The sequence below is a fragment of the Plecotus auritus genome, assembly GCF_963455305.1.
Source record: "Plecotus auritus genome assembly, chromosome: 1".
In the NCBI taxonomy this organism is placed as follows: domain Eukaryota; kingdom Metazoa; phylum Chordata; class Mammalia; order Chiroptera; family Vespertilionidae; genus Plecotus; species Plecotus auritus.
In genome coordinates, this window is record NC_137770.1 from 242,128,020 (window position 1) to 242,155,145 (window position 27,126).

A 27,126-nucleotide genomic window follows, 5' to 3' on the forward strand; every position below is an offset into this window, starting at 1 on the left:
GTCTCTGAGTTGTTTCTTTGTGGTTCAGGCACAGTGCTCAGTTTCCTTATGTCTCACTGTTGTTTCGAACAGCTGAACAGCAGAGGGAGTCTGGGTCGGTGAACGCATCACGGAAGGTGAGTGGCTGTGAAGGCGGGTTTTCCTCATTGTTGGGGTGGGTGGTTTTGGTTTAGTGTTGGAGAGCCATGGGGGAGGGCTCGCCTATGCATTACTTGAGGAGACAGGAGGCTGTCGGTAGCATGCTCTCCTCTCGAGTTCATCTGACCAAAATATTTACTTGTCCTTTTTCACATCCAACTGTATCCACTGATGTCATGACATAGAGTTGTTTTCCTCAAAAACAAAAAAGTCGCTCTGAATTTCCAGCACTGAATCTAGGCCAGTGTCATGAAATAAAACCAAGCAAGTGGAAGGCGGCCCAGATCGCTGAGACTAGGGTGCTCACCTGGGGTGCCAATGCTCAGGAAATGTCAGAGAACTGGCCTACCTGTTGGTTACAGCTGCACTGCCAGCAGGGCTGTGGCAGTCATTAACCACGGTGCTGGGGACACAACATATTTTTGAGAACTAAAGTTGACTTTATGTTTTAGTACAGTTTTTTCTGAAAATACCAAACTGCAATGGCCATATATACTTTTTTTTCACATGTGGCTCTCATAATCCCTTTGGTGCCCTGAGATCATACCGGGAGTGAACACTGTAAAACGCTTGCAGGCAGCCACGATTTTTCCCCAGCCCCCCAGGGCCTCCAGGGCCTCACCCTGTGGAAACACCCTGTTTGGAGCTGGAAGATCATGCACAGGCCGCTGAGAGAGAAGGAAGGAGAAGCCCACTTGGTCTGGTTCAGGCTTTCCCTGCAGAGCTGGCAGGCGACTCTGAGCTCCCAGCCTGGGCCCTGTCCCACTTCAGAGTTTCCCTCAGTCCCTGAGTCCCCGCCGCTGCCTCCCCATCCAGGCACAGCCATCCTTTCTAATAGTGGATTTTTAGTGTTGTAGGCTATTCTGAGACTTCCCCTCAGTAAAGAAAGAAAGGTGTAGTTGACAAGATTTGCCAAAGGGAAATCTTATGACAGAACGACAGAATCCTTTAGCATTTTAAGTAAAGAAAAAAAAAATCTAGAGGGAATCGTTGGATGAGAAGAGAAATCACAGAATTCAGGGATGTTTCCTTTCTTACTCTTTTGCGGCAATCATTTTAAAGGCAAGGAGAATAAGCATGGTAGAATGGTAATTGTTAAATGGGACCTTCCTCCAGAAGAAGATGCTCCGTGCTCTTGAACTTCGGGTGAAAATGAAAAGAGCTCGCATCCCAGCCCCTCTCAGCGTCCCCACTAACAGCAGATCATGCGCATCCATCCCCTTTCCTTTCCCTTCCCTTCTGCCTCCCAGACTTCTCAGGTTATCCACAACTACAGTTTCCTATTGTATGTTTAGGTCGAAAATTCAGGCTCAAGAACAAATGAAGATGTTCACAGCAAGTCTCATAACAAAGAAGGTAAGTTAACTAATTTCCTAAGAGTCGTTTTCCTGCTGAAACCGGTTTGGCTCAGCGGATAGAGCGTCGGGCTGTGGACTGAAGGGTCCCGGGTTCGATTCCGGTCAAGGGCATGTACCTTGGTTGCGGGCACATCCCCAGTTGGGGGTGTGCAGGAGGCAGCTGATCGATGTTTCTAGCTCTCTCTCCCTCTCACTTCCTCTCTGTAAAATATCAATAAAATATATTTAAAAAAAAAAAAAAAAAAAAGAGTCGTTTTCCTAGCAGCTACCATGACACTTGTTAAATGCCTGCGTGTGTCAGGCCCTGGGGCGAGTACCCCCAGGTCTCCTCCCATTGAATTGAGGTAATTGCAGTCAGGTGAGGTTGGTGGCATGAGGCCGGGCAGCGTGTAAGTGGTGCCTGGAGCACTAGAACTTGCCAGTGACCTCGTGCTGGGCTCCGCTCTGTGCACATACAGACGTGCAGTTCCCGGTGGTCTGCACTGCGGGAGAATTCTGAGCTGAGGGTTGGCGGGGTTAGTTCCTCATGGATCAGGGCTGTCACCTTTATGTCCGTCTCTCCCAGGGGTGGGGTCTCACTTCATGACGGGGAAGGCTGCCAACTCCGGAGGGATAATTCTCTTCTCCCAGCAGAACACGAAGTTTGGTTTGTTCCTACCGGTTTTGTTCATTCTGCATCTAAGAACGGGGAAAGTGGTCTTCATCCCCGCTACAGCTGTTGTGTAGCATGTGACACCGCATTTCAAACTGGCAGAAGCAGCAATAATTAGAAATCCACGTACTCATCGCCTGATTTTGTCATAACTTAAAATTTAGTATATTTGCTTCAGGTGCTTTTTAAAAAATGTTACAGCTGCTTTTTTTTAATGTTATAGAGACAGTTGAATCTACATTAGACCACCCCAATCCCAGTCTCCTTTTACCTACCCCACAGGGACCCACCACTCTGTACTCACTGTATATGTTCTCACACACAGTACGTAGCCTGTGGTGCGAGCGTTAGGAAGAGGGTATCTCACTGCAGAAACTCTGCCACGTTTATTCGGCAGCACTGTGTTCTGAAAGGTTGTCAGGTCCATGTGTCTACTCCAGTTACTTTTCTTCAGCTGCTCTTTAGTATTCCGAGTGTGACGAGACCAGTTCTTACTTTTTTGCTTCGTTAGGTTTTTAGTCACTTCTCCCATTACAAAGAGCTCCCCCACGCATGATCCTGTCCCCGTTACCCAGTGCATGTGTAGTGAGCGCACCTGTCCCTCCAGGTGTGGGATTGCTGGGTCGGGAGACACCTCCTCAGTTTGACTGAATGTGCCAAATTGTCCCCGGTGGTTTTTCAGTTCTCAGCCCACGCCTTCTCCCATATTTGATTATCCTGCGGTTTGGGCGTTCGCTAACCTCATGGCTGAGAAGTGATGCCTGTTCTCCTTGGGCACTCGTGCTGAGCTGCTGCCGGAGCCAGGAGGGTGGCTGTGAAGTCGGGGGTCCTCTTCCCTCCCTGAACCCCTTTGACTCACATGTGGAAATGGAAGTCCTGGGCCTTCCCTGGCGCTGTCTGCAAAGTCTCTTCCTCTTTCCTTCCCCTGCCACACTCACCCCTGCGGTAGGTATTGGGATGAATAAATATTTAAGGTTGTTTTTCTCTTTTGTGTTTATTGCTCAGCGATCTCCAGTGCTAGAGATGACAGCACAGAAGCCAGACGGGGTCAAGGTGCTGAAGCGGATCCTACAGAGGTGGGTTTTCATAAGACACTTGAGGATTTTGTGTTTCATACAGTGTTTTCACCTGTGCACAGAAGCTTCACTCTGTGTCTATGTCAGAAATAAAGGGGAGGGTTGCGAGTTCTCCACATCACTGTGATCTGTGTCTGCTCAGGTGGTGCTCAGGTAATTGGACAGACCCCAGGGTGACTTGGATGTGTCCCTGTCGCACACTCAAGAATCTCTTTTCATGTCCTGCCTCTCATCTGCCCTTTCTTGGGCCACCGAGGGGAGAGAAACACCAGTTAGTTCGTGATGTGCCGTCGATTGTCACGCATAGCTCGACTGCAGAGATGGCAACATGAGAAATGCTTTGTAAATGTATTTTAGAACTGTTTGAAGTATAGTGTGCAACCAGAGACAGATTTGATATTTCATGTAGATTTACACTCGAATTGAAAAAAAGGAAAGACTCAAGCTTAGACTAATCCAAATCTAGATGCCGAAAGTGTTATTCTAGACTTTTACATTTATATGAAATTATATTCTGAAGGCTAGAAGTTAATGTGCCTCGTTTCAGTGGGCAGGATGCAAATCCAGGTGTCTTTAACAGGGTCATTCTTAATTCCAGGTGGAGGAGAACGAAAGGCATACACCTAGGAGGAAAAGGAAAAAGCACTACCCCTCTTCGGAAGACGAACCGGGTACTTAGAACATACATGTCCTTGTTTCAGGCGTATTTGAAAATCATGTTTTTTTCACATGTGAAATAGTGGGCCAAGAGCAGAAAATTCTAGAGCGTGGTACAGTGGACCCTTGAACAGAACGAGGGGTAGGGACCCTGACCACCTGCACAGTAGAAAATCTGAGTGTAACTTAGGTCAGCCCTACGCATACACAGATTCCCAACCAAGGATCAAAAATACAGTTGACCTTGAAGAATGTGGGTTTGAATTGCCTGGGTCCACAGGTGTACAGGTTTTTAAATCAAGCCCGCGTGTTCACGGATGAATTGTCGTTGTTTACTTCCCAGCTCTTGAGTGTAGTTGGTTTCCAGACCAGCTTGACACCTGAAGGGTCTTTTATGGACTTGGTCCAGATTGTCTGCTGAGAAAGACTGGGACTCCTGCAGCCTGGGCCTGAGGCCCAGCCAGGCACCACCAAATTCCTTATTTTAGATTATAAACCAGTGCCCCACAGAGCTAGTGAAGCACTAAAGGCACCTAATGGCCCTTCTGTGCCTCGTTGGCTTCCTCCTGGTCTGTGGCAGTGCCGTCCAGAAGGAAAATGCCCTATATTTGTTTTGTACAGAACAGTGGCTACTAGCCGTGCACTTAAATGTGGTCCATGTAAATGAAAGACTGAATTTTTTATTGTGTTCCAATTTAATTACTTTAAATTTCAGGAGCCCCATGTGGCTAGTGGCTACCATTACTGGGCAGTGCAGAGATCTTTATACTTTAACTAGAGGCCTGGTGCACAAAATTTGCACACGGGTAGGGTCCCTAGGCCTGGCCGGTGATTAGGGACGATCAGGGCCTTCTGGCTGCTGGTCGGGGCCTCCCTTCCCTGGCTGCCGGCTGCCAGCCGGGGATTTTCCTTCATTTCACACTGCCCCCTGGTGGTCAGCACACGTCATAGTGAGTGATCAACTCCCGGTCAAACTCCCATAGGGACACTTTGCATATTCTCCTTTTCTATATAAAGATACCTGACACAAAGTACAAGTTCAGTAAACACTTATCTATTTACATAAAAAGCTAAGTGACCAAACGTATGTTCGTCCATCAGATGGACCGACCAGCCGGTACATATGACAGGAACTGGCAATTTAAAAATAAACGTTGGCTAGCACATGCGCAAGACTGACCGGCCAGTACATATGATGCACAATGGCAATTTAAAAATCCTATATAATAAAAGCCTGATATGCTAAGTGTCCAGTTGACCGGTCAGCCATTCAACCAATCAAAGCATAATATGCTAATGATATGCTAAGGCCACTCAACCACTCTCTATGACATGCACTGACCACCAGGGGGCAGTCAACCAGTTGCTATGATGTGCACTGACCACCAGGGGGCAGATGCTCCAGCCACTAGGTTAGCTTGCTGCTAGGGTCTGGCCAATCAAGTCTGAGCAAAATGGGCTGGACAACCTCCCGCGTCTCTCCCCTCCCCAGTCATGCACCGGTGGGGTCCCTCGACCTGGTCTGTGCCCTCTCATATTCTGGGACCCCTTGGGGCAGTGGTCAGCAAACTCATTAGTCAGCAGAGCGGCAAACCGCAGCTTGCAAGCCTCATGTGGCTCGCGAGCCACAGTTTGCCAACCACTGCCTTGGGGGATGTCGGAGAGCCAATTTCGGCCCGATCCCGCAGGCCAGGCCAAGGGACCCCACTGGTGCGTGAATTCGTATACCGGGCCTCTAGTCCTATTTAATAAAAGAGTAATATGCAATTTAACCATCGTTCCACTACACCCACAAGCCACGCCCACCAGCCAATCAGGGGGGAATATGCAAATAAACCCAACCAAGATGGCTACCACCACAGAGAGCAGGAGGGAGGCTTGGGTTTCCCTGGCAATGGAGGAAGCCAAGCTTTCCGCCTGCCCTTGCCGGCCTAGGCCTCCACTCAAGGGTACAAAGTTTCAATAATAGAAGATACATAAAACCAAACAGAAATGGCAGTAGCCACAGAGCTGGAAAGAGCAGGAGGCTAGGGTTGCCCGCGGCGATGGAGGAAGCCAAGCTTCTGCAGCCCTGGCCGGCCCAGGCCTCCGCTCCAGGCTACAAAGTTTCAATTATAGAAGATACATATATCCCAACAATAATGGCTGCCACCACGGAGCAAGCAGAAGGCTTGGCTCTGCTCCAGGCTACAAAGTTTCAATTGTAGAAGATAAATAAACCCCAGATACCAGGGCCTCCACTTGGGTTGCCAGGGGGCGTGGCCAGCCTGCAAACCACCACAGGCCCCTCGCCCAGGCCGCCCCACACCCCAAGGGAACCCCCACCCTGATCCGGGACACCCTTCAGGGCAAACCAGCTGGCCCCCACCCGTGTACCAGGCCTCTATCCTATCTAATAAAAGAGTAATATGCAGATTGACCATCACTCCAACACACAAGATGGCTCCCCCCATGTGGTCAAAGATCCTGCCCCCATGTGGACACAAGATGGCCACTACAAGATGGCCAGCAAGGGAGGGCAATTGGGAGGGACCAGGCCTGCAAGGGAGGGCATTTGGGAGGGACCAGGCCTGCAAGGGAGGGCAGTTGTGGGCGATCAGGCCATCAGGGGAGGGCAGTTAGGGGTGACCAAGCTGGCAGAGGAGGGAAATTGGGACGACCAGGCCTGCAGGGAAGGGCAGTTAGGGGTAACCAGGCCTGCAGGGGAGAGCAGTTGGGGGGAACCAGGGCTGCAGGGGAGGGCAGTTGGGGGGGACCCAGGCCTGCAGGGGAGGGCAGTTGGGGGGGACCCAGGCTTGCAGGGGAGGGCAGTTAGGGGCAAACAGGCTGGCAGGGGATCAGTTAGGCATCAATCAGGCTGGCAGGGGAGTGATTAGGGGGTGATCAGGCTGGCAGGCAGAAGCGGTTAGGGGCAATCAGGAAGGCAGGCAGGCGAGCAGTTGGGAGCCAGCAGTCCTGGATTGTGAGAGGGGTCCCAGATTGGAGAGGGTGCAGGCTGGGCTGAGGGACACCTCCCCCCCGCCATGCACGAATTTCATGCACCGGGCCTCTAGTATACATATAAAGCTCTCGCTGGTGCCAATCGCATGCATGTGTTTCGATCTGTCATTATCGATTGTGAATTTGGTTGACACTTCTATTATAGAGAAAGGGCAAATAGCGATATTAAAATATTTCTTCTAATTAATTTCCTTTCACTGTGCATGAATCCATGCACCAGGCCACTAGTTAAATAATATGTGAGAAAGAATGCATAAATACTTTCCTTTTTTTGGCAGGAAACAACTATTTTATAATTATTCAGTTCATACTATATCTAGTTATTATCCATGGTAATATACACATTCACAATAACTATGTGTTAGTTATTGTCACCATTTAATAAGTAAAAAGAATAAGATCCTGAGAGATTCCCAGCCAAGCCCATGGTCTTCATCCCTACCTGCACCTCATCGGAAACTCGTTCAGGAAAAAAGAGTATCCACATGCCCTAAGCCCTTTCAATAGAACTGCTGTGTTTGTGGTGACATCTGAGCATTTGTGGATTTTCATATTAGTATTATTTTTTTGGCTTTGCCCAAGCCAGTGTTCAGTGTTCAAATCACATGACATGCATACATTTAGAATACCTAGCATCTCTGAAGCATAAGACCCAGAAAGAAGTCTCAGACTGTCCTCAAACAGAACCAAGAGTTTCATTTCCCGTTTAGCTGTTATCCCTTTGTGATTCTGTCCAAACTGATTTTCAGACGATAATTCAGATGCCCCGGATTCCAAAATAGAAGCGGCACGGAGGCAACGCTCTGAAGCCGAGCCACGGGATGCGAAGGTATCTTTCCACACGCTAGTTTAAATGTCAGGAGTGACCCCGTTACTGCAGTGTGAGCAGGTATATATTTTTCCTTCCAGTACCCCTTTTCCTTTATGAATCTCTCATAATAATCACTGTATTATCAACGGTGTATTTTTTTAGGCTCAAAAAAGAAACAAAAGGTACACTTTATTTTTTATTTTTTTAAATAATAAATTATATTTAATGTGCTTGTTATAAGATAGACACTAATAAAAATCCAGGCACAATTTTTTTATTTATTTCATTAAATTTGTTGCAAGTTCCTGTTCTCCTGCATTTTCTCTCGAAAACACAAAGTCCAGGGTCAGGGAGAAGAGCGGTTTCCGTTTTGCAGGGAGAATATGGGTGTCTTTGGTGCTTTACACTTGAACCTTATCTCATGTCCTTCTGCCTTCAAAATTTGTATCCTTTGTATACTTTCACTGGCAGCAACATTGTTCCTTTTTAAAACAGTTTACTACAGACTATTCTAAAAGATCACTGGGGAATTGTTTTTAAAATAAAAGGAAAACTTTGGGAGGCTAAATGGATGAGTTTGTAAAAGGCGTTTCTTGTCTTGTTCAACTCCTCTGCAGGAAGAGAGCTCTGGGGATTCGGAAGAGTCCTCTAAAACCAGTCCCAGCACGCGCACCGCTGCCGCCCGGGCCATGGAGGAGCGAGGTGAGGGGGCATCTGCTGAGTTGAAATGTGCTGAGAGGAGACTAACCATTCAGGCAGCAGCATCTCGGGCCAGGCATCCCCGACACTCGCCCCTCGCTTCCCTTGACCATCCGGTCACACGCCTGCTTAATATCCACGGGGCTTGGGCATCGTTTCTGATTTGGATCCTGTTCTCCCCAAAGTGTGCTGCTTACGAGCTGACCAGACTCTGGCTTCTTAACTGTGGGGGCCTGGGCCTGAGAGTGGAGTACGTGTGTGGCAGGGGCTGTGTGGTCCCCTGGGTGGGGTCGGCGGTGAGGCGGACGCTGGTCCCCAGCCGACTGTGCTCTGCCGTTTCTACAGATGAGTATAGCGGTGGCGAAGCTGCTGGCGAGAAGACGGAGCAGAATGACGATGACAACACTAAGTCTCAGGAGGTGGGTGAGGACCGTTTCATACTTGTTCCCATTTACTCCAGGACTAAAAACAAATAAAAAGCTGTAACCTCAATTTTCTTTGGAAGGAGTTGAAGAAGTTGTGCCTTTTTTTAACTACAGGGGGTGCCTTTTTATACAGTGCATTTTATCAGTGTTATTTTGATTAATTATGTTCTCTTCACCTTCATTTCATCCCAACATTTGTATGAGGCCTATTTCTGTCACAGCCGCACAGGGTCAGCCCAGAGCTGTCCTCACGGCCACGTCAGGTACTGATGGCCACCCACACAGCAGTGAGGCCAGGCGTGCGGGCCTGCGGGGTCCCCCGGGACCAGGTGCTCGAGGCCCGGCAGAGGCTCAGGGGAGGCTGCTCGCTCCCTGACCATTCGGATTCGCAGAGAGCCCAGTGGGGCACATAACCACAATGGCCTGGGACAGACCTTTGAATCCAGGAAACGGCCTGAGCCCCCGCCAGGCCTTCTAGCTAGCCATGGCCTAGTTTGCCGGGCTTTTTAATCATTCTTTCTGTTTCCTTCTCCTCTGAATGAGAAATTCAGTGGCCTCCTTTCTTCTCTATAAGGAATAACGTGCGGTCACAAGTGACTGGACTGGACCCAAATGTAAATGGGTGTGCATACTTATTCAGAAGTGAAAGCTAACACCACACGCCCACTGGCATCGCCTCATTGTCTCAGAATTCTCACGCCTGAGAGCTGGCGCAGCAATGGCCAGTGTTTGAGGTGAGGGCACAGCGCTGGGGAAAGAGGTGCTGAGCCCAGCGTCCTGTGTGTTTAGAGTGACAGAGCCAGGATCGGAGACCTTCGGGAAGGAGCCCGAACTCTCGTTTCGAGAAAATGACATAGGATCTGGGTAATGGCAGGTAAAGTGAATATGCATTGTTTCCTCTCCCCTTAGGAAGACCAGCCAGTGATCGTTAAAAGGAAGAGAGGAAGACCTCGGAAACACCCTGTGGAAACAGCATTGAAAACCAGTGGGTACTTGGGTGTGTTTGTAGTTCACACAAGACATTTTCAAACTGACTTTCTAAGTGAGATTTGTGTTTGCACTTTTTAGAAGAAGACAGCAGAGCAGATGCCGGCGCTGTCACTGTAAGTAATTGCAAAAGATGAGAACTCTTCACGTTTGCCCTTGACCTAGAAAGGGTATGCCGCAGCGTCTGATGTTCCAAACAACTTCATTCTTTAACAGTATTGGAAAGCTTTAGAAGGCTTTCTTAAAGAAAATACTGAATAACCTTTCAGCTACTATCTTACTGCTGATCGTTTCATAGCAGCATTGTTGGTTCCTCAGTCTGCTTCCTTCCTCACGTGAGAGTTTGGTTCCATAAAAATTTTCTAGGAACTTACCCTCTGTGGTCACCGTTAATTCATCGCATCCAGATTCCACTGCGTGAGTGAGTTTTGGTGACAGCCTCATCAGAAGGACAGACATGTCCGCTGAACTAACAAAGGGCAGTGGGATTTGAGCCTCAGCTCTGCCCCTTACTCCCAGGCCATGACATGGGGCCGGCCACACGGCCCTTTGAGAGCCCATTTCCTTGGGTATCATGGAATTATTGTAAGACAACAGAACCAAAGAGGCACATGTGAATGCATTTCCCAGTGTGGAAGCTGGTCATGGGCGTTGGGGACTATTAACAGTGGGCTGTGCTGCGTGTCCTCCAGCCCCGGGGAGGAGGCTGTGGCAGCCCCGATAAAAGCATGGCGTCATGTTCGCTTGGTGTTCTTCATCCCCTGCAGAAAGTAGGACCCAAATGTTCTATTTAAATGGAGGTCCTAAACCAGCTGTGGGCAAACTACAGCCCGTGGGCCAGATCCGGCTGTTCTATCCGGTTCTCTTGCTCTCCCCTCCACTCCTTTACTTTGAATTTATATTAGTTCACACAAACACTCCATCCATGCTTTTGTTCCGGCCCTCCGGTCCAGTTTAAGAACCCATTGTGGCCCTCGAGTCAAAAAGTTTGCCCACCCCTGAAACCTTCTATGTGCTGATGACAAATGCTGACCTCAGTGTTTTGTTTGTTTAAATTCAGGTAGAACAGTCTCCCCCTGGCGGCAAACCGAAAGTAATGCAAGCAGGTGTGTACCTACAGGGTTGCTCTGTGCGATGTAAGAAAGGCATGAGGCTGCTGCAGGGGTAGCTTTACAGTGTCACGGTCTCTCACGAGTGGGTGGCCTCCTTGGAGAAGACAGCTGTCCTTACAGCCTTGAGAGACTGTGCCTGTTGGCTTTCCCTGTGATCTGAGCCATTCTTGGTTTTAGAAGTCTGGGAAGCCTTCAGAGAGGAGCATGAAGGCAGGAAAAAGCAAACTCGGGAAGACACTTTGCCATGTGCAAACCATAACTTACTGGACATGTGTCCGGGAGAAATAAACCAGCCTCGGGGCTGGGCACTGCTGTCAGGAGCCTATTCTCAGAAGAAGAATTGCTAAAGCAGCTTTGGCAGTGTCAAAGCCAGGATGCAAGAGATAAAATTGTTTCAAGTATTTGTGTCCTGGTTCCAACTGTTGATGGCGATTAGCTCCGGATGCTGGGATGATGGGCACACTCCATGTTTTTTGTTACTGTTGCCTACAGTTTTCACATAAAAGCAAGAAGAGCCACCATGGGGTTTTGTAGGTTCGACATAGGCAAAAAGATGGGTGTGGCAGCTATTGGGGGTCAAATAAGCAGCATCGTCAAATCAGGAGGGGATGTATTCTGATCACCAAGGTCAAGCAAATGTAGAAAGTAAGTTTCTCACATTTAACACATGTGATCTGTGGTCATACTTTAGTTTTTCTTATCTCTTGGGAGATTAATGTTTGTCTGTTGGTTTGTTTTAAAAAGGAGATTCTGCTTATGCTTGGCTTTTAACCAATTTTTATTCACAATATAACAATATTTTAAGTCCATATAGCAAGGATTTTTATAGCTTGCATGCCCTTTAAGGATTCCAGTGTAAGCTGTGTGGTTGTGTTTGGGGTTGGTTAGCAGTGGTGTTGTGAATCGAGGTAATAATGACCAGTTTAAAGCGGGATTCTTCTTTGTGGGCCCTTTTCTTTTTCTTTTTCTTTTTTTTTTTTAATATATTTTATTGATTTTTACAGACAGGAAGGGAGAGGGATAGAAAGTTAGAAACATCGATGAGAGAGAAACATCAATCAGCTGCCTCCTGCACACCCCCTACTGGGGATGTGCCCGCAACCAAGGTACATGCCCTTGACTGGAATCGAACCTGGGACCCTTCAGTCCGCAGGCCGACGCTCTATCCACTGAGCCAAACCGGTTAGAGCTGTGGGCCCTTTTCTTGATTCAGCTCTTCCTCGTCAGTTGACTGCAGAGAAGGGCGACTGCTACGGTCCCATCACTGATAAGTGTCTGGGTTGTGGAGCATCTTTCGAGGACCCATAATCTAGCTATTGGAAGATGGTGTATCGAACTAACCTCTAACTGCATTTTTCTTACCAAGACACAGGAAGTTATAGTACCTACAGAAAGCAAATACATGAAGAATAGGCATGTACAAACTAAGAGTGCCTTAAAATATTTTTTTAATTTTTTTTAGTTACCATAATGTTAAGTACTTAGAGTCAAAGAATTCCAGCTATCACCCAATTTCTCAGTTAAGTGATGAACAAATTGCTTAAATGAAGTTACTGGAGCCTCGTTTTTGTTTTTTTTTCCTAACTATATAATGGGATTATAATATTTACAGAGTTACATTGAGATTCCAGTGGAGTCTGCAATCCTGACCACAGTTCCCGGTGCTCTTGGGGGACCCCTCCATGGCCCCTCCCCCTCCTTTTCTGGGTTCAGAGCCTTTGAGCTGAAGGGGACAGTCAAGGTGATCTAACACAACTCCTCATCCTGAGGGTCCGGGAATTTAGGTGATTTGCCAGATCACAGAGCTTATTAGTGACAAACCTTCAGTGTCCTTACTCACATCCCAATGTGCCAGCTATTCCGGCTCGGACTTTGCTTGGCTCAGACAAACATGATGACTTGTATGAAAATCCATTCATCAGCACTGGTGTATTCGTAGACCACGAGCCAGACGGTTGCCATTTAAATGTTACACTGATGAAGTATTAATGCGGAGGTCTCCCTTTTCTTAAAGATGAGTCCAGTAAAGAACCGGGTGCCCTGCAAGAAAAGAGTGGAGGCAACGTAAGTGTTGCTTTTCTTATCAAGACACGGCCTTTCGAGATAAACTCAGTACGTGCTCAGCGGGCCCCCCTTTCAACTCTAACGTAATTGCTTCTAGGATGACGGTGACGAGAGAGCGGTGGCAGGTGCGCGGCGGCGAGGAAGGAAGCCCAAGCGTTCTCTCACCTCCGACGATGCCGGTACGTTCCCAGCGAGTGCTCAGTGGCAGAGCCTTTGAGTTTCCCTTCGGGTGAGAAAACCCTGGTGGGGCACAGCTGGTATTCATGTTACATAAATACGTGTGAACCGGCTCTAATCCCGTGTCAGAAGTGCTACGTCCCAGATGCTCTGCGTCCGCATGACGTGTGCATGGACGCCGGCTGTGCACCGCCTAAGTAAACTCTCCCAAATGTGTCTGAGGCCAAGCTAAACAGTTGTGAGTCGCAAAGCTCCGAAACCCAGAGGAAATGGAAAAGCACTTCTGCCTGCAGGTTCCTGACACCCCACACCCTCAACTCGGGGCTCTGGCCTGGGAAGCACGTTGGGAATTGTACAATCCAGGTGTGACCCTTCTCTTTGAGCAGAATCCTCGGAACCAGAAAGGAAACGCCAGAAGTCGGTTTCTGAAGCCACCGAGGACAGGAAAGACCAGGAGTCAGAGGAGGAGGAGGAAGAGGAGGAAGAGGACGAGCCCTCGGGGGCCACCACCAGGTCTGCCGCCAGGTCAGAGGCCCAGAGGTAACGGGTGCACCGAGCTCCCAGCGGCCTTTGCGGGTCAGGGAGCCTGTGCTCTCAGCCCCTGACGTTTCGTTCTTGGCGAACCTGTTGCCATCTTCCACCATTACTGGGGATCACAGGCTCCGCTAGGCTTCAGACACCTGTTTGGTGGGAGCCTGGACACGTTGTTTGTCGACCGTGCGGAGGTGTCCCTGACACGCTGATCACCAGGGTGAAAACAGCCCGTGCAGCACAGTCCCCACAGGCAGCAGCTTCGCTCCAGCGAGCGAGGGAGGGGCCTCCAGCCAGTCTCCGGAAGAGGCTGCTCACGTGAAGTTGCCCACGTGAGACCACTGTTAGCTTACGTAACTAGTAATTTTATTTTATTTTTATTTTTTTTAATATATTTTATTGATTTTTTACAGAGAGGAAAGGGAGAGGGTAGAGAGTTAGAAACATCGATGAGAGAGAAACATCGATCAGCTGCCTCCTGCACACCTCCCACTGGGGATGTGACTGCAACCCACGTACATGCCCTTGACCGGAATCGAACCCGGGACCCTTCAGTCCGCAGGCCGACGCTCTATCCACTGAGCCAAACCGGTCAGGGCATAACTAGTAATTTTATGTTCCCCAAACCCTGGTCTGGCCGGAAGCCTCTGGGAACTAGTACCACAGTCCAGCGTGTTTGCGCAATCCCTTACGCCTCAGTGTCATCGGAACATCAGGGGCTTGGCGTAGTCCTCACGGAGAGAAGCCGGGTCCGTGTTCCTGTAATCACCAGTGTTCCCCGCCCCACTGCACTGTTCAGAAATGTTACATCCCTTTATAGTGTAATAATATTTCTGAAGTGAGACTATTTTCCATTTGTAATATGATTCACAGCTGTTCATCTTGGTATCCTCATCTGTAATTTCCTTACCCAAGATTGAAAAGTTCAGGAACATTTCTAGAATATCACTTCTTAACACCTGCCATGGGAGTGCCTTACAACAGATAGAGGCTGGAAATCAACCGACTTATCATTCCTCCCAGCTTGTCATAGCAGCCGCTGGGCCTTGGTGTAACCCTCAGAGACTCGGACTGTCGAGCTGGAAACTTGAGGTGCCCAAGTGGCTGGGAGGAGGTGGTCCCATGTGTGTTTGTTAGGGGGGCAGCTCAGATCCACAGAAGACACGTCACTGAATCTAGATCCCCGCTGACAGGAGAGGGTGGGTGCGGGAGCCCAGCGCCCTGTGTCGGGTGCAGGACACCCCCAGCACCACCGCCTCCCTCTTAGTCAGGCCCCCTCAGAAAGTCCCACCAGCCTCCTCAGCGTCTTCCAGTGAGTATCTCAGAATAGCTGTCGTATCTGCCTCTTAAATTCCCTCTTCAGAAGTCCGTGTCACCTGACTCAGTCCTGTAACCGCTGGCTTATCGGTGCTCTGCCGTACGTGCTCTAAAGCGTTTGGTTCACAAGTGTTCTTCCCTTTGGTTCAGGTGCCTTGGCAGGGTGATGGGTTCCGGGCACCACGTCTTCACAGTCCCCGCGTCTACACAGATTCTCAGGGCGAGGAGGGGTCTTGGCGGGTCAGTACCGCCAACAGCTGAGTATCAGGCGCTGCGCCAGCATGGCCGCGGTGGCCTATCAGCCGCGCCTCCTGGACGCCTTCCTGGGCCTCAGCAGGAGCTGGCCTCCCTGCGGCTCCCCCTTAAACGTCCGAGGGCAGCTGCTGGGCTTCTCCCGTGTGCGCCCCTGGTCATCCCTGTTTTCAGCTCACGTCTCCTCTAAGAAGCAAGCGCGCTGCACCGAGTGTAGGCCGGTGAACCCGGAGGACTGCCCACCTCCGTGCCCGCGGCCTTGCGGCAGCGCGGCAGCCCCTGAGCTCCCGCCTGACCTGCACGTGCCCAGCACGTCCTCCTCGTAGCGTTTCTGCTGGTGACCCAGGTCCTCTTCACCTGAAACCTGTGTAGTAGACGACGTGGACCCAGTCCCAGGGCCTTCAGCCTGCAGACTGCGCCTTCATTAAGCTCGGCCCCGGACTCCACTCTCGTGAACACTTTGGGATCTTGACCTTGTCAGCCAGTGTGTATCCTGTGTATCACAGATTCGTCTTTCTGTAAATCACTGGAAACTGTCTCACACAGAAAAAAAACAGAGTTAGTCTTGGAGACATGAGATCTGCTTGTTAGCAACGTTCCGGAAGACCAGCCATTGTCCTCCTTTTCGTCCCCTTTCTCTGACTCGCCCACAGGGGCCTCGTCCTTTCTAGAGGCCCTGGTTTCTGCAGTCCCTTTCAGAAAGCACTGCAGAGCGCTGTCTGCACGGGCCACTGCCCATCTGGGCAGCCAGAAACAGCCAGCAAACCCATTAGGAGGGTAAGTCCCTGCGCACTCAGGTCACTAACCCTCTGAGGCTAGTTCTGGTACAGCGACGCCTTCTTCCTGAGTTCCTTGAGGAATTTTGTCTTGCCAAATAACTGTCTTTGGGGATCACTGGTTTCCCAAGTGGAAACCTACTCCAAACGGACTAGGGAGGTGCAGAGGGCGTCTGGGGGCCCTCACCGGTCTGTCCTCCCCACACGGCCCTCCTACACAGGCCTGCTGCTCTCAACGCCTGGGAGCCTTGCATGCTAGTGCCTGGCCAGGACTCAAGGCGAGGCCTGTTTTCCTGGAGGTCACAGGTCTGAATGCCTGGCTAACGCCGCGCAGCATGGCCCAGCACGCCTGCTGCCGGTGTTTGCACGGGGGCAGGGTGCGTGGGCGGCTGCGTGTAGATGGAAGCGCTGGGGCCCGGAGGTCGAGTTGACCGAGGTCAGCACCTAGAGTGTGGCAGAACGGAGCCGGGCCAGGCTTCTGACTCTGGGTGAGGCCGTCGGCCAATAGCGGGTCGGCTCCAGCTCTTCCGGACTCCTTTTCCCATATAACGCCACCCCGGTTTTCTCTTCTGGGCGCCCAAGGTAAAAAAAACCTTCCATCTCTTTAAAGACCTCCCAAATCCTTCAAAGCAGCCCCTCTTACCTCTCACCCCTGCCTGGCTTTTGTCCACTGCAGGTCGAAGGCACAGCTGTCCCCTTCCACCAAGCGCAAGCGGGAGGCCAGCCCCCCTGGGGCTCGTACGCGAGGCCAGCAGAGAGTGGAGGAGGCGCCCGCGAAGAAGGTGAAGCGGTAATCTGCCTGCCGCCCTGGGCGCCCCGAGCCCCGCGTCTGGAGCCCGAGGAGTCTGGATGGAGAAGCGGGAGGACGTGCCGGCCTCGCCGTCAGCGGGCTTTAACCAGGGAAAGGACATGCATGTGCTGAGTTCCTAGTGCAAGCTTCCCTCCTTACGTTTTAAACAGCTTTATAAACTATTGTTCATAGAAGGTATTATGTACATTTACTTCAGATAAAGGAAAATAAGTTTACTTTGTATCTGAACTCAAGACAAAGGAGCTGTATATTTTAACACTGCACACTGGGATTTCCCCACGGGGCACACCACCAACACACCCTCCCGCCCATCGGACACCAGGCCGCCTGCGGGTCCCCTGTGTACAGTATATAAACATGTAAAAAATAGGCTGTATTTTACTCTGTGTATGATGCTAATCAATGAACACTTTATTTATTTTACAGAGAAAACTTATCTGTGAACTTTACTATATATCTGTTTATTATTTTATTACTTTTTTAATTAATGGAAGGGTTTTAGAGGCGGTGCAGTCGTTAGAAGTGTTTTAGGACTGCCTGCCCCGTACCTGTCGCAGCCTGGCCTGGCCTGGCAGGAACTCCGGAGCCTCCGCGCATGCAGCCAGTGAAGTAGCTTAGCTCACGGCCCCGCTGCTCTTCTGCTCGCAGTCGCGGCTCCGTGTTTTAGGATGTCACTTGTTTTAGATGATCCTCGCGTCTGACTTTACTACCAGCCCACGGGCGGGAGGGGCCCTGGTCCTGGTGGCGATGCGGCAGTCACCTGCGGCAGACACCCTCTGCCCGTGGCCGCGCCCCTCCGCCGCCCCTAGGCGGAGCCCCTGTTCTTTCACCATCACCTCGACTGGAAGAGAAGCGCTTCGAAGATCAGGTCACTGCTATCATGATTCAGGATTTTGTGTTGTTTCCTGCACAATTACTTCAGGATAGAGACTGGCTTTGCTGCCAGGTCCTTTTTTAAACACCGTCAACTCCCATACGAGCAAACTGTCCAACTTAACATTTTTCATAAGATTAAACTGTTCTTACGATCAAATTTGTCTCTAGCAATGATGTGATGAGTTGCCAAATAATTGAGATTATTTTAAAATGTTTTATTCATATTCTTGTTTTGTAATTAAAATTTACATCCAGTGTGTGTGAAATTTTTTTTGACTCAATGTAAAGTGGATATTTCTGTCATTTTACATGGTTTCTTACTGAGATTTTATATATAAATTATAAAATGTTCCCAAAACTTTAGTGGTAAGAATTTTTTTTCCTGAACTTTACAATTTCTCCCTTTGAAAACCATTTCTTCTCTTAGACACATTCCATTTTCACATTTAAATAGTCAGTGAGGGCATCCCTCTTGATAGAATTGAATATCAGGTGACATTGATCTTCTGACAAGATTCATCGAGAATTGACAAAGTTGTGTGTGGTTCCGGTCCGCTCATTTTCACAGGTGTATAGTATTCCGTTTAAAGACTATATCACAATATACTAAGCTATCCATTTGCCTGTGATGGTCTTCAGATGGTTTCCAGGTTAACGTTTCTATGAATATTCTATAAATACTTTGAAGGCAGACCTTTCCAAACTTATCATTGTACATTCAGGAAGTGATATTTGTCGGCACATAGAGGTAAGTGGGAGGACAAGGCTGGCTGCTGTCTCCAGGCCATTAGCCTGTGAACCAGAGCACCAGCCCACACGGCACTTCGAAGGCTAGGACTTTAATGTAGCCCCATCCCCCACGCCAAGACACACCAGCTTTCTGCTCCGGGGTACAACTGCTCATTCCTAGGGTACGCGTGTTTTCAGCTCTGCAGGGTAATGCCAAATTGTTTCCCAGATGCTGTTGCCACGCTGCATTTCTGCCAGCAGTGTGCTTCTCTTCCCTGGCATTTGGTTCAGTCCAGGGCTGCTTCCGTCGTGCCTCTCTGGACGGTGGAAAAAGATCTCACTGTGGTGAGGTGTTCAAAGAGATTGAACATCTTTCCGTGTGTTTATTTCCATCCTTGCTTCCTCTCCTGTGAAATGCCTGTTCGTGTCTTGTGTCCATTTTGTTCTTTGTGGCTTTTTTGTTTGGTTGGGTTTTTTTACTGACTTGTAGGAGTTCTTCATATATTCTTATATGAAGATATAAGCATCTATACTAATAAAAGGGTAATATGCTAATTAGACTGAGTCGACCAGCCATCTTCTGGATGTCCAACTTCCTTCTGGACAAAGCCATGGTGGCGGGGGCCAAGGCAGAGGCGGTTAGGGGTGATCAGGCCAGCAGGAGAGCAGTTAGGGGGTGACCAGGCTGGCAAGCAGAGGCAGTTAGGGGCAATCAGGCAGGCAGGTAGAGTAGTTAGGAGTGATCAGACAGGCAAGCAGGCGAATGGTTAGGAGCCTGCAGTCCCAGATTGTGAGTCAGACATCCCCTAGAGTTCCTGGATTAGAGAGGGTACAGGCTGGGCTGAGGGACTGCCCCCCTCACCCCCGTGCACCGGGCCTCTAGTATCTATATATTCAGCATAATAAAACTTTGTGTATATGTGTTGTGAACACCCTCCAACGCACACATGTACACACATATGCACAATGTGTAGTTTTTCTTTATGGTACTTTCTGGTGAACAGTTTTTAATTTTAATGTAAGTGAATAGAAACTTAACTTTGTGGTTAGTTCTTGGTGCATCTTGACTGAAAATTGATAATCTAAAAGCTTTGATGTTTTGCCTCCCATGTTTATGGCATAGAGAAGAAAGAAAGCAATATTAACGCATGACCCAGGAGGCCAAGTCCACAGGGTCTAGGCCAAACTCCCGGCACCAGCAGATTTTAATGTGATCCGAGGCCAGAGGCACGCGGTTGGGACAGCTTGGGTCAGACTGCTCCAGTCTGCACTGGCCGCCTCACCCCCTGGGGTCTGTCTCTAACCATTGCCCTTCACATCTCTTCCCTTTTAGATCCCTTAAGACCTGTTTCCCACACCTTCCTCTTGTTTGCTCCCTGATTTCACTTAAGCACTAATAGCATCTAAGAAATGGCTTCTGCGATAACTAAGAATCGTGAATGAGAGATAGCCAGCATCGAGCTTACTAATAACGCCAAGGGTATAAGTAGACCCTGGGCAAAAGTGAGGTTGAGAGCTCGGGACAGCCGACCTACTTCCCTGGGTCGTTCCCAGCAGGACGCACAGGTGCCCAGACTAACACCAAGTGTCTGAGGACACCCGCAGCTTCACACGACAGACGCGGTGACAGTGGTGGGACAGCTCCCCTCAGGGGTGACCTGGCTGGTGTGAAGTTCTCCAGGGAGCTGTGCCCCGTGAACCGCTAGGTTCCGAGGGGTTTTCTTTGTGTGTCTTGTTCCTGAAGAGACCAGGCACCTTCCACTAAAGACCTTCCGTGAGTACCTACTCCCCCTCCAGCCGTTTGTCTGAAGGTCAAACATTAAAGTGGACAAGAATTTCTACCTCCAGGTCCCGTTCCTCCTCTGCCAGGCACCCCTCACTGTTGGGACTGAAGGCCTGACACCAACCATTCTCTTCCTACTGCATCCTGCACCAGAGACCTTGTCTTAGGGTGCAGTCCGCTATTGGGAACCACATCAGCTTTCTTCTTTTTTTTAATTGATTTCAGAGAGGAAAGGAGAGAGAGAGAGAGAAATATCAATGATGAGAGAATCATTGATCGGCTGCCTCCTGCACACCCCACACTGGGAATCGAGCCCACAACCCAGGCATGTATTCTGACCCGGTATCCAATTGCGACCTCCTGGTTCATAGGTCTGTGCTCAACCACTGAGCCATGCCAGCCCGGCCACATCAGCTATTGTTAACACAATTGAATATTGAGAACGGGCTTCAACCACTATTTAAGGACGAAAAAGCAATAGGGCAACATGATGTGACACAGAGTGAAGAACCAGAAAGCAGCCCTCGGCACCCTAGGCTTGGAGAATAAAAGGGAAGCCTGAGTGGGGAGGTGATGCGAGGGGATGGGTGCAGCGTGGGGACTCAGACCTGGGGAAGGGTGCTGCCCATCTGCCTCTGGGAGAGCGGAGGATCTGGAACCCGCTGGCACTGCCGGGTGAAGAGCCATGGCGGTGGGGGGAGCTAACTAAGGGAATGAAGGGGGAGCAAAGAAGAGGAAGCAAGTTCCTTCTCGCACTGAGCCCTCAGGTGCTTTTAGTGCCCCGCCTGACAGAAGCTGAGAGCCAGCCAGCCGAGGAGAAATGATGTTTGTAGACTCCCAGCCCCCACCACAAAGCAGAGCGGGGATGGCTGCGTGAAGGGAAGGGACCACAGCTTAGGGATCAGTTACAACCCGCACGTCTGCTCACCCACACCCATCCATCCCACCCTCCTATGCACACGTAAGTTTCTCTGCAAGAACAGCTGTGCCCTGGCCAGTGTGGCTCAGTTGGTTGGGTGTCATCCTGTGCAGCGAAAGGTTGCCAGGTCGATTCCCAGACAGGGCACATGCCCGGGGTTACGGGCTCGATCCCCTGTAGGGGGCATGCAGGAGGCAGCCGATGGATGTTTTTCTCCCTCTCTCTCTCTAAAAATTCAATGAAAAGTCTTACAAAATAACTGTGATTGTGGATTCCCTCCTGCCCTCGGAAGCTCAGCAATGCACTCTGAGTGAGAGTCAGGTGTGGGATTCACCTGGCGCTCTGCGGCAGCATGGCCTTAACATATGCTAGGCTGTCATGCTTTCTGAAATGGCAATCCACGGGCATCTCTCTCTCAGAGCCTCGGCAGAAACAGTGTGTCCTCTTTCACTCAGCTTAGATCTCCTGAAGGACCCGTCTCCTCGTTCGCATCTAGACCATGCCTTCCCTGTGACCTCGCCCAGAATGGGGCCCAGGCTCTGTGCAAAATGTCATCCTTTCAAAATGAGTTTATCATCAGAGCTCAGAGTTGTTTTTATTTGCGGGAACCAATTTGTCAGTCTTCAGCAACTCTGACTCAAAATAGTCAAACTCCCAATTTTTCAACCAAAAGGAACTATTCAACAAGAACTTGCCTTCGCCTATTTTTGGCTCATGGGTCTCTCTGTTTACCCTCAAACGTTGTTGCTAAATTCATCCCTGTCATTCTGGGGTCCTCTGGTCCTTCAGAAAGACTCTTTCCCCAGTAAACATCCTCGGAGTTTAAAAAGATATACTCGGTCATTTTGGATCTTAAAATTAAAAAGTAAAGCTAACCCTTAAGTGAAATCCATGTTTCAATACATGTGTCCACTCTCCACCACCCCCCATTCCTACTTCCTTCTTTTATTTTTTCATGTGTTTTTTTTTAAAAATCTTTATTGTTGAAAGTATTACCTATGTCCTCCTATTGATCTCTTCTTGCCCACCTCACCCTCTGCCCCAGGCTTTCACCACCCTATTTCCTGTGTCCGCGGGCTATGCATATATGCATACAACTTCTCTGGTTGATCTCTTCCCACCCACCCACCCTCCCCTGCCTTCCCTCTGAGGTTCCACAGTCTGTTTCATGCCTCTATGTCTCTGGATCTGTATTATTCATCATTTCATTTTGTCCTACTTCCTTCTGACCTGGATACAGATGGATCTAGAAAAATGGCTTAGACAGAAGGCACCTTTACTTTTCCTTTGGATGTTTCTCTGAGAACCCTCTTTGAATCCAGAGGAAGCCCACCTCCCAGCCCCAGTCACCTGCGTCTCTGTGGGGATCTCTCCAAAGCCTCCTCAAGCTTCTTCCTCTGATGGTTCCCAGGACAGCTCGGTCCCATCTGTCCACTTGACATTCCATTAAGCCTGCGATCTCCCACAATATCCTGTGTTCCCCTTCCTGTTCCTAGCCACACTTACTCAGGCAGAATGACAGCTTGCTGCAATTCCTGGACATAAATCTCTCCAGTGAGCTCTCTCCCCACCCTCTCCCCACACCCCTTTTTTTGAAAGCACAGCCTTCTGGCCCTTTCCCTTTCCAAAATATCCCATCATGGAAATAAACATCTCCAAGTTCTGCCTCAGAAAATGATTTAACAACAACAAAAGAAACTGAACTATGTGATTTGTGCTAAAAGGCTAAGGGAATAGCTGTGTACCTGAGGGCGATGGGGAGCCAGCCCGGCCTACAGAGCAGGCTGTTAGACAGGCGGCCATACGCAGTGGCCGTGTTCACCGTGACCTTGAATAATTCCCTTGGCCTCTCGATGCCTCAGGTTCCTCATCTGTCAATAGAAATTCCTGTACCGGTCCCATGGGTCTCAGAGGGTTAAAATGAGACCATCTATTCAGTAAATATTTGCTAAGAGCATCCCAAGTGCCAGGCTCATTCTAGGCTCCGGGGACACGCGGTGAGTCACTGAAAGCATCATTTATGAGATGCGTCCATAGGGCTGCCTGTAGCTGTAGCTTGTTCATTCTCATTGCTGTGAAACAGCTTATGCTGTGAAAAGATCACACCTGACTTATCCATTCTACTTTTAATGAGCCTTGGAGAAGGTTTCAGGTTTTGGGAAACTAGAGGGTAAGGCCATGAATATTCTGGCATGTGTCTTTCCATGAATTTACATGCACATTTCTGTTGGGTCAATTCCTTTCTTGTCTTTCTGGTTATATCAGAAGGACTCAGGTGGATGCTACAGTGTGGTAATATCTCTCTAGCCCTTATCCATCTGTCCTTATAACAGAGAGCACTTCAGGCCCATGCTTCAGCATCCTGCTATATCTAGTTAGCTTACTAACACTGTTTTATCAGCATGCTATATAATAAAAGGCTAATATGCAAATCGACTGAACGGCAGAACGACCAGTGGCTATGATGTGCACTGACCATCAAGGGGCAGATGCTCAATGCAGGAGCTGCCCCCTGGTGGTCAGTGCACTTCCACAGGGGGAGCACCACTCAGCCAGAAGCCAGGCTCACGGCTGGTGAGCGCAGCGGCCATGGAGGGAGCCTCTCCCGCCTCCACGGCAGTGCTAAGGATGTCCGACTGACAGCTAAGGCCCATTCCCCATGGGAGCAGGCCTAAGCTATCAGTTGGACATCCCCTAAGGGCTCCTGGACTGTGAGAAGGTGCAGGCCGGGCTGAGGGACCCCCCACAAGTGCACAAACTTCGTGCACTGGGCCTCTAGTTTTATATATATATATATATATATATATATATATATATAGAGAGAGAGAGAGAGAGAGAGAGAGAGAGAGAGAGAGAGAGAGAGAGACTATATGACTTGGCTGGAGTGGCTTAGTGGTTGAGCATTGACCTATGAATCAGGAAGTCACAGTTTGATTCCCACTCAGGGCACATGCCGGGGTTGCAGGCTCAATCCCCAGTAGGGGCCATGCCAATCAATGATTTTCTCTCAGCATTGATGTTTCTATCTCTCCCTCTTTTTTCCTCTCTGAAATCAATTAAAAAAATCTAAATTTAAAAAATATATATTATATGGGTAAGATTATATATGGTGAGAGGTGCTCCATTTTTTATATATTTACATATAAATATACTTATATTATTTTTATGTATTTATACAAAGGTTCTTTTGAAAATATGGTGTTTCAAGCTCACCAACTATCATTTTTTTAATTCTTTATTGATTAAGGTATTATTTACATGTCCTTATCCCTCCAATGCCCACCCACCCCCCACTCGTGCCCTCACCCCCTAGTGTCTGTGTCCATTGGTTAGGCTTATATGCATGCATACAAGTCCTTTGGTTGATCTCTCCCTCTTCCCCCCACCCACCCCTGCCTTCCCTCTGAGGTTTGATGGTCTGATTGATGCTTCTCAGTCTCTGGATCTGTTTTTGTTCATCAGTTTATGAGTGAGATCATGTGATATTTATCTTTCTCTGACTGACTTATTTCGCTTAGCAAAATGTTCTCCAGGTCCATCCATGCTGTTGCAAATGGTAAGAGTTCCTTCTTTTTCACAGCAGCATAGTATTCCACTGTGTAGGTATACCACAGTTTTCTAATCCACTCATCTACTGATGGGCACTTAGGCTGTTTCCAAATCTTAGCTATTGTAAATTATGCTGCTATGAACATAGGGGTCCATATATTCTTTCTAATTGGTGTTTCTAGTTTCTTGGGATATATTCCTAGAAGTGGGATCACTGGGTCAAATGGCAGTTCCATTTTTAGTTTTTTGAGGAAACTCCGTACTGTTCTCCACAGTGGCTGCACCAGTCTGCATTCCCACCAGCAGTGCAAGAGGGTTCCTTTTTCTCCACATCCTCACCAGCACTCATCATTTGTTGATTTGTTGATGATAGCCATTCTGACGGGTGTAAGATGGTACCGCATTGCTGTTTTGATTTGCATCTCTCTGATGATTAGTGACTTTGAGCATGTTTTCATATGTCTCTTGGCCTTCTGTATGTCCTCTTTTGAAAAGTATCTATTTAGGTCCATTGCCCATTTTTTTTATTGGATTGTTTATCTTCCTTTTGTTAAGTTGTCTGAGTTCCCTGTAAATGTTGGAGATTAAACACTTACCGGAGATAACATGGGCAAATATGTTCTCCCATGCAGTGGGCTTTCTTGTTGTTTTGCTGATGGTTTCTTTTGCTGTGCAAAAGCTTTTTATTTTGATGTAGTCCCATTTGTTTATTTTCTCTTAAGTTTCCATTGCCCTAGGAGCTGTATCAGTGAAGATATTGCTTTGGCATATGTCTGAGATTTTGCTGCCTGTGGATTCCTCTAAGATTTTTATGGTTTCCCATCTTATGTTTAAGTCCTTTATCCATTTTGAGTTTATTTTTGTGTATGGTGTAAGGTGGTGGTCTAGGTAAGTGGTCGGCAAACTCATTAGTCAACAGAGCCAAATATCAACAGTACAACAATTGAAATTTCTTTTGAGAGCTGAAAACCAACTTCTGAGCATGGGCCACGAAGTTTCAATCGCACTGTACGTGTGCGCCTGCATGTGGTATTTTGTGGAAGAGCCACACTTAAGGGGCCAAAGAGCTGCGGTTTGCCGACCACTGGTCTAGGTTACAATCATTTACATAAAGGTATTAAGTAAAGAGTGATCTAGGTGGATATGCAGAGATGACAAGCTGTGCGAAGAGGTCTGTGAATGGCTGTAGTGTATGAAGTGCTATGCTAAGACTTCCCAAGGATACATCTTTGTCTATCATCACTGTTAGAAATAAGGCGAGCCCCCCAAGTCAGGGGTCCTGGTAGAACACAAAACATACTCGGGAGCCAGGCAGCAAGGCAAATATTTTTACTTCTACGTAGAAGGGTGCGCACACAGGGTCTGGAAGCACGCACACACCGAGCAGGTGGTCTACTTGGGATTTATAACCCCTGATGCACGTGACCTGTCCTTTGCTCTTGATTGGAGCTCAGGCACACAGTCTTTCATGATTGGCTAATTCAAAAGGAGGGGTTGGCCTTTGCTGTTTCAAGATGGAGGCCCCCAGGGGAGCAGCAAGCCATGTGGCCAACATGGCGGCTGCCAAGTCATGCAGTCCAAAATGGCAACTGTCTAAACTGTTCTTTGACAGAAAAGATGATTTGTTTATTCTAACAATCACCAGCTGGCAACTTGCTCCATGAATTGATTTAATTAAAGACAAAGAGGGCTAATTGGGCTTCCTGGATTCCAGGGGGAAAGGTTGCAGCAGGTGGGGTGAGAGGGTCTCAGAAGGATGCAGAACTGAAGCAATGGATGAGCTGGGCCTGGCTGTGAAGAACAGTATCTTTTTAAAATAGTATATTTTCTTATTTCCATGTCCTTTGCCAGACCGGTGGGTTGGTGGGATCTCCACAATGAGTAACAGCACAGGTGGCACGTAGGTAGGAGAAACAGGAGCCAAGGGTGTGGGGGAGGTGTTCACAGGAATATCATAGGTTCACTGGGCTGTTTGAGTGAATAGGGAGAATAAGGCAGAAGGGCACCTCCAGTAATCAAGGCCTCCACACACAGCCATCACCCTGGACCTGGGTGTCACGGATAACCCGAGCACCTCTGAAGTCTTTTGTGTGTTTTTTTAAGGCTGTGTATTTATTTATTTATTTATTTATTTATTTATTTATTTATTTATTTATTTATATTCTTATTGATTTCAGAGAGTAAGGGAGAGGGGTAGAGAGAGAGAAACATCAATGATGAGAGAGAATCATTGATTGGCTGCCTCCTGAATGCCCCCTCCTGGGCATCGAGCCCACACCCGGGGCATGTGCCCTTGACCAGAATCGAACCTGGGACCCTTCAGTCTGCAGGCCGACACTCTAGCCGCTGAGCCAAACTGGCTAGGACAGCACCTCTGAAGTCTTGACTAAGTTCCCAAACCTATGACCACTCTCTTTCCAACTAACA

General features: G+C 48.7%; 1 protein-coding gene across 5 annotated transcripts in view; it reads left to right on the top strand.

The window, feature by feature from the left end:
* The window catches only part of BOD1L1 (biorientation of chromosomes in cell division 1 like 1), a 50,176-nt gene extending 32,093 nt beyond the window's left edge, over nucleotides 1-18,083 (top strand). For 2 of the 5 annotated variants that reach the window (XM_080641919.1, XM_080641922.1), the window contains 14 exons: nucleotides 73-116; nucleotides 1,434-1,494; nucleotides 3,154-3,224; nucleotides 3,823-3,895; nucleotides 7,631-7,710; nucleotides 8,310-8,394; nucleotides 8,737-8,810; nucleotides 9,726-9,801; nucleotides 9,885-9,919; nucleotides 10,864-10,909; nucleotides 12,930-12,979; nucleotides 13,077-13,158; nucleotides 13,543-13,696; nucleotides 16,709-18,083. In XM_080641919.1, coding sequence (XP_080498045.1) covers nucleotides 73-116; nucleotides 1,434-1,494; nucleotides 3,154-3,224; nucleotides 3,823-3,895; nucleotides 7,631-7,710; nucleotides 8,310-8,394; nucleotides 8,737-8,810; nucleotides 9,726-9,801; nucleotides 9,885-9,919; nucleotides 10,864-10,909; nucleotides 12,930-12,979; nucleotides 13,077-13,158; nucleotides 13,543-13,696; nucleotides 16,709-16,826 — 1,049 coding nt within the window. In that variant the 3' untranslated portion in view covers nucleotides 16,827-18,083. The remainder of the gene's footprint in view (nucleotides 1-72; nucleotides 117-1,433; nucleotides 1,495-3,153; nucleotides 3,225-3,822; nucleotides 3,896-7,630; nucleotides 7,711-8,309; nucleotides 8,395-8,736; nucleotides 8,811-9,725; nucleotides 9,802-9,884; nucleotides 9,920-10,863; nucleotides 10,910-12,929; nucleotides 12,980-13,076; nucleotides 13,159-13,542; nucleotides 13,697-16,708) is intronic. The other 3 variants (XM_080641920.1, XM_080641923.1, XM_080641921.1) reach the window with 2 other exon arrangements.
* Nucleotides 18,084-27,126: the final 9,043 nt, after the last annotated feature.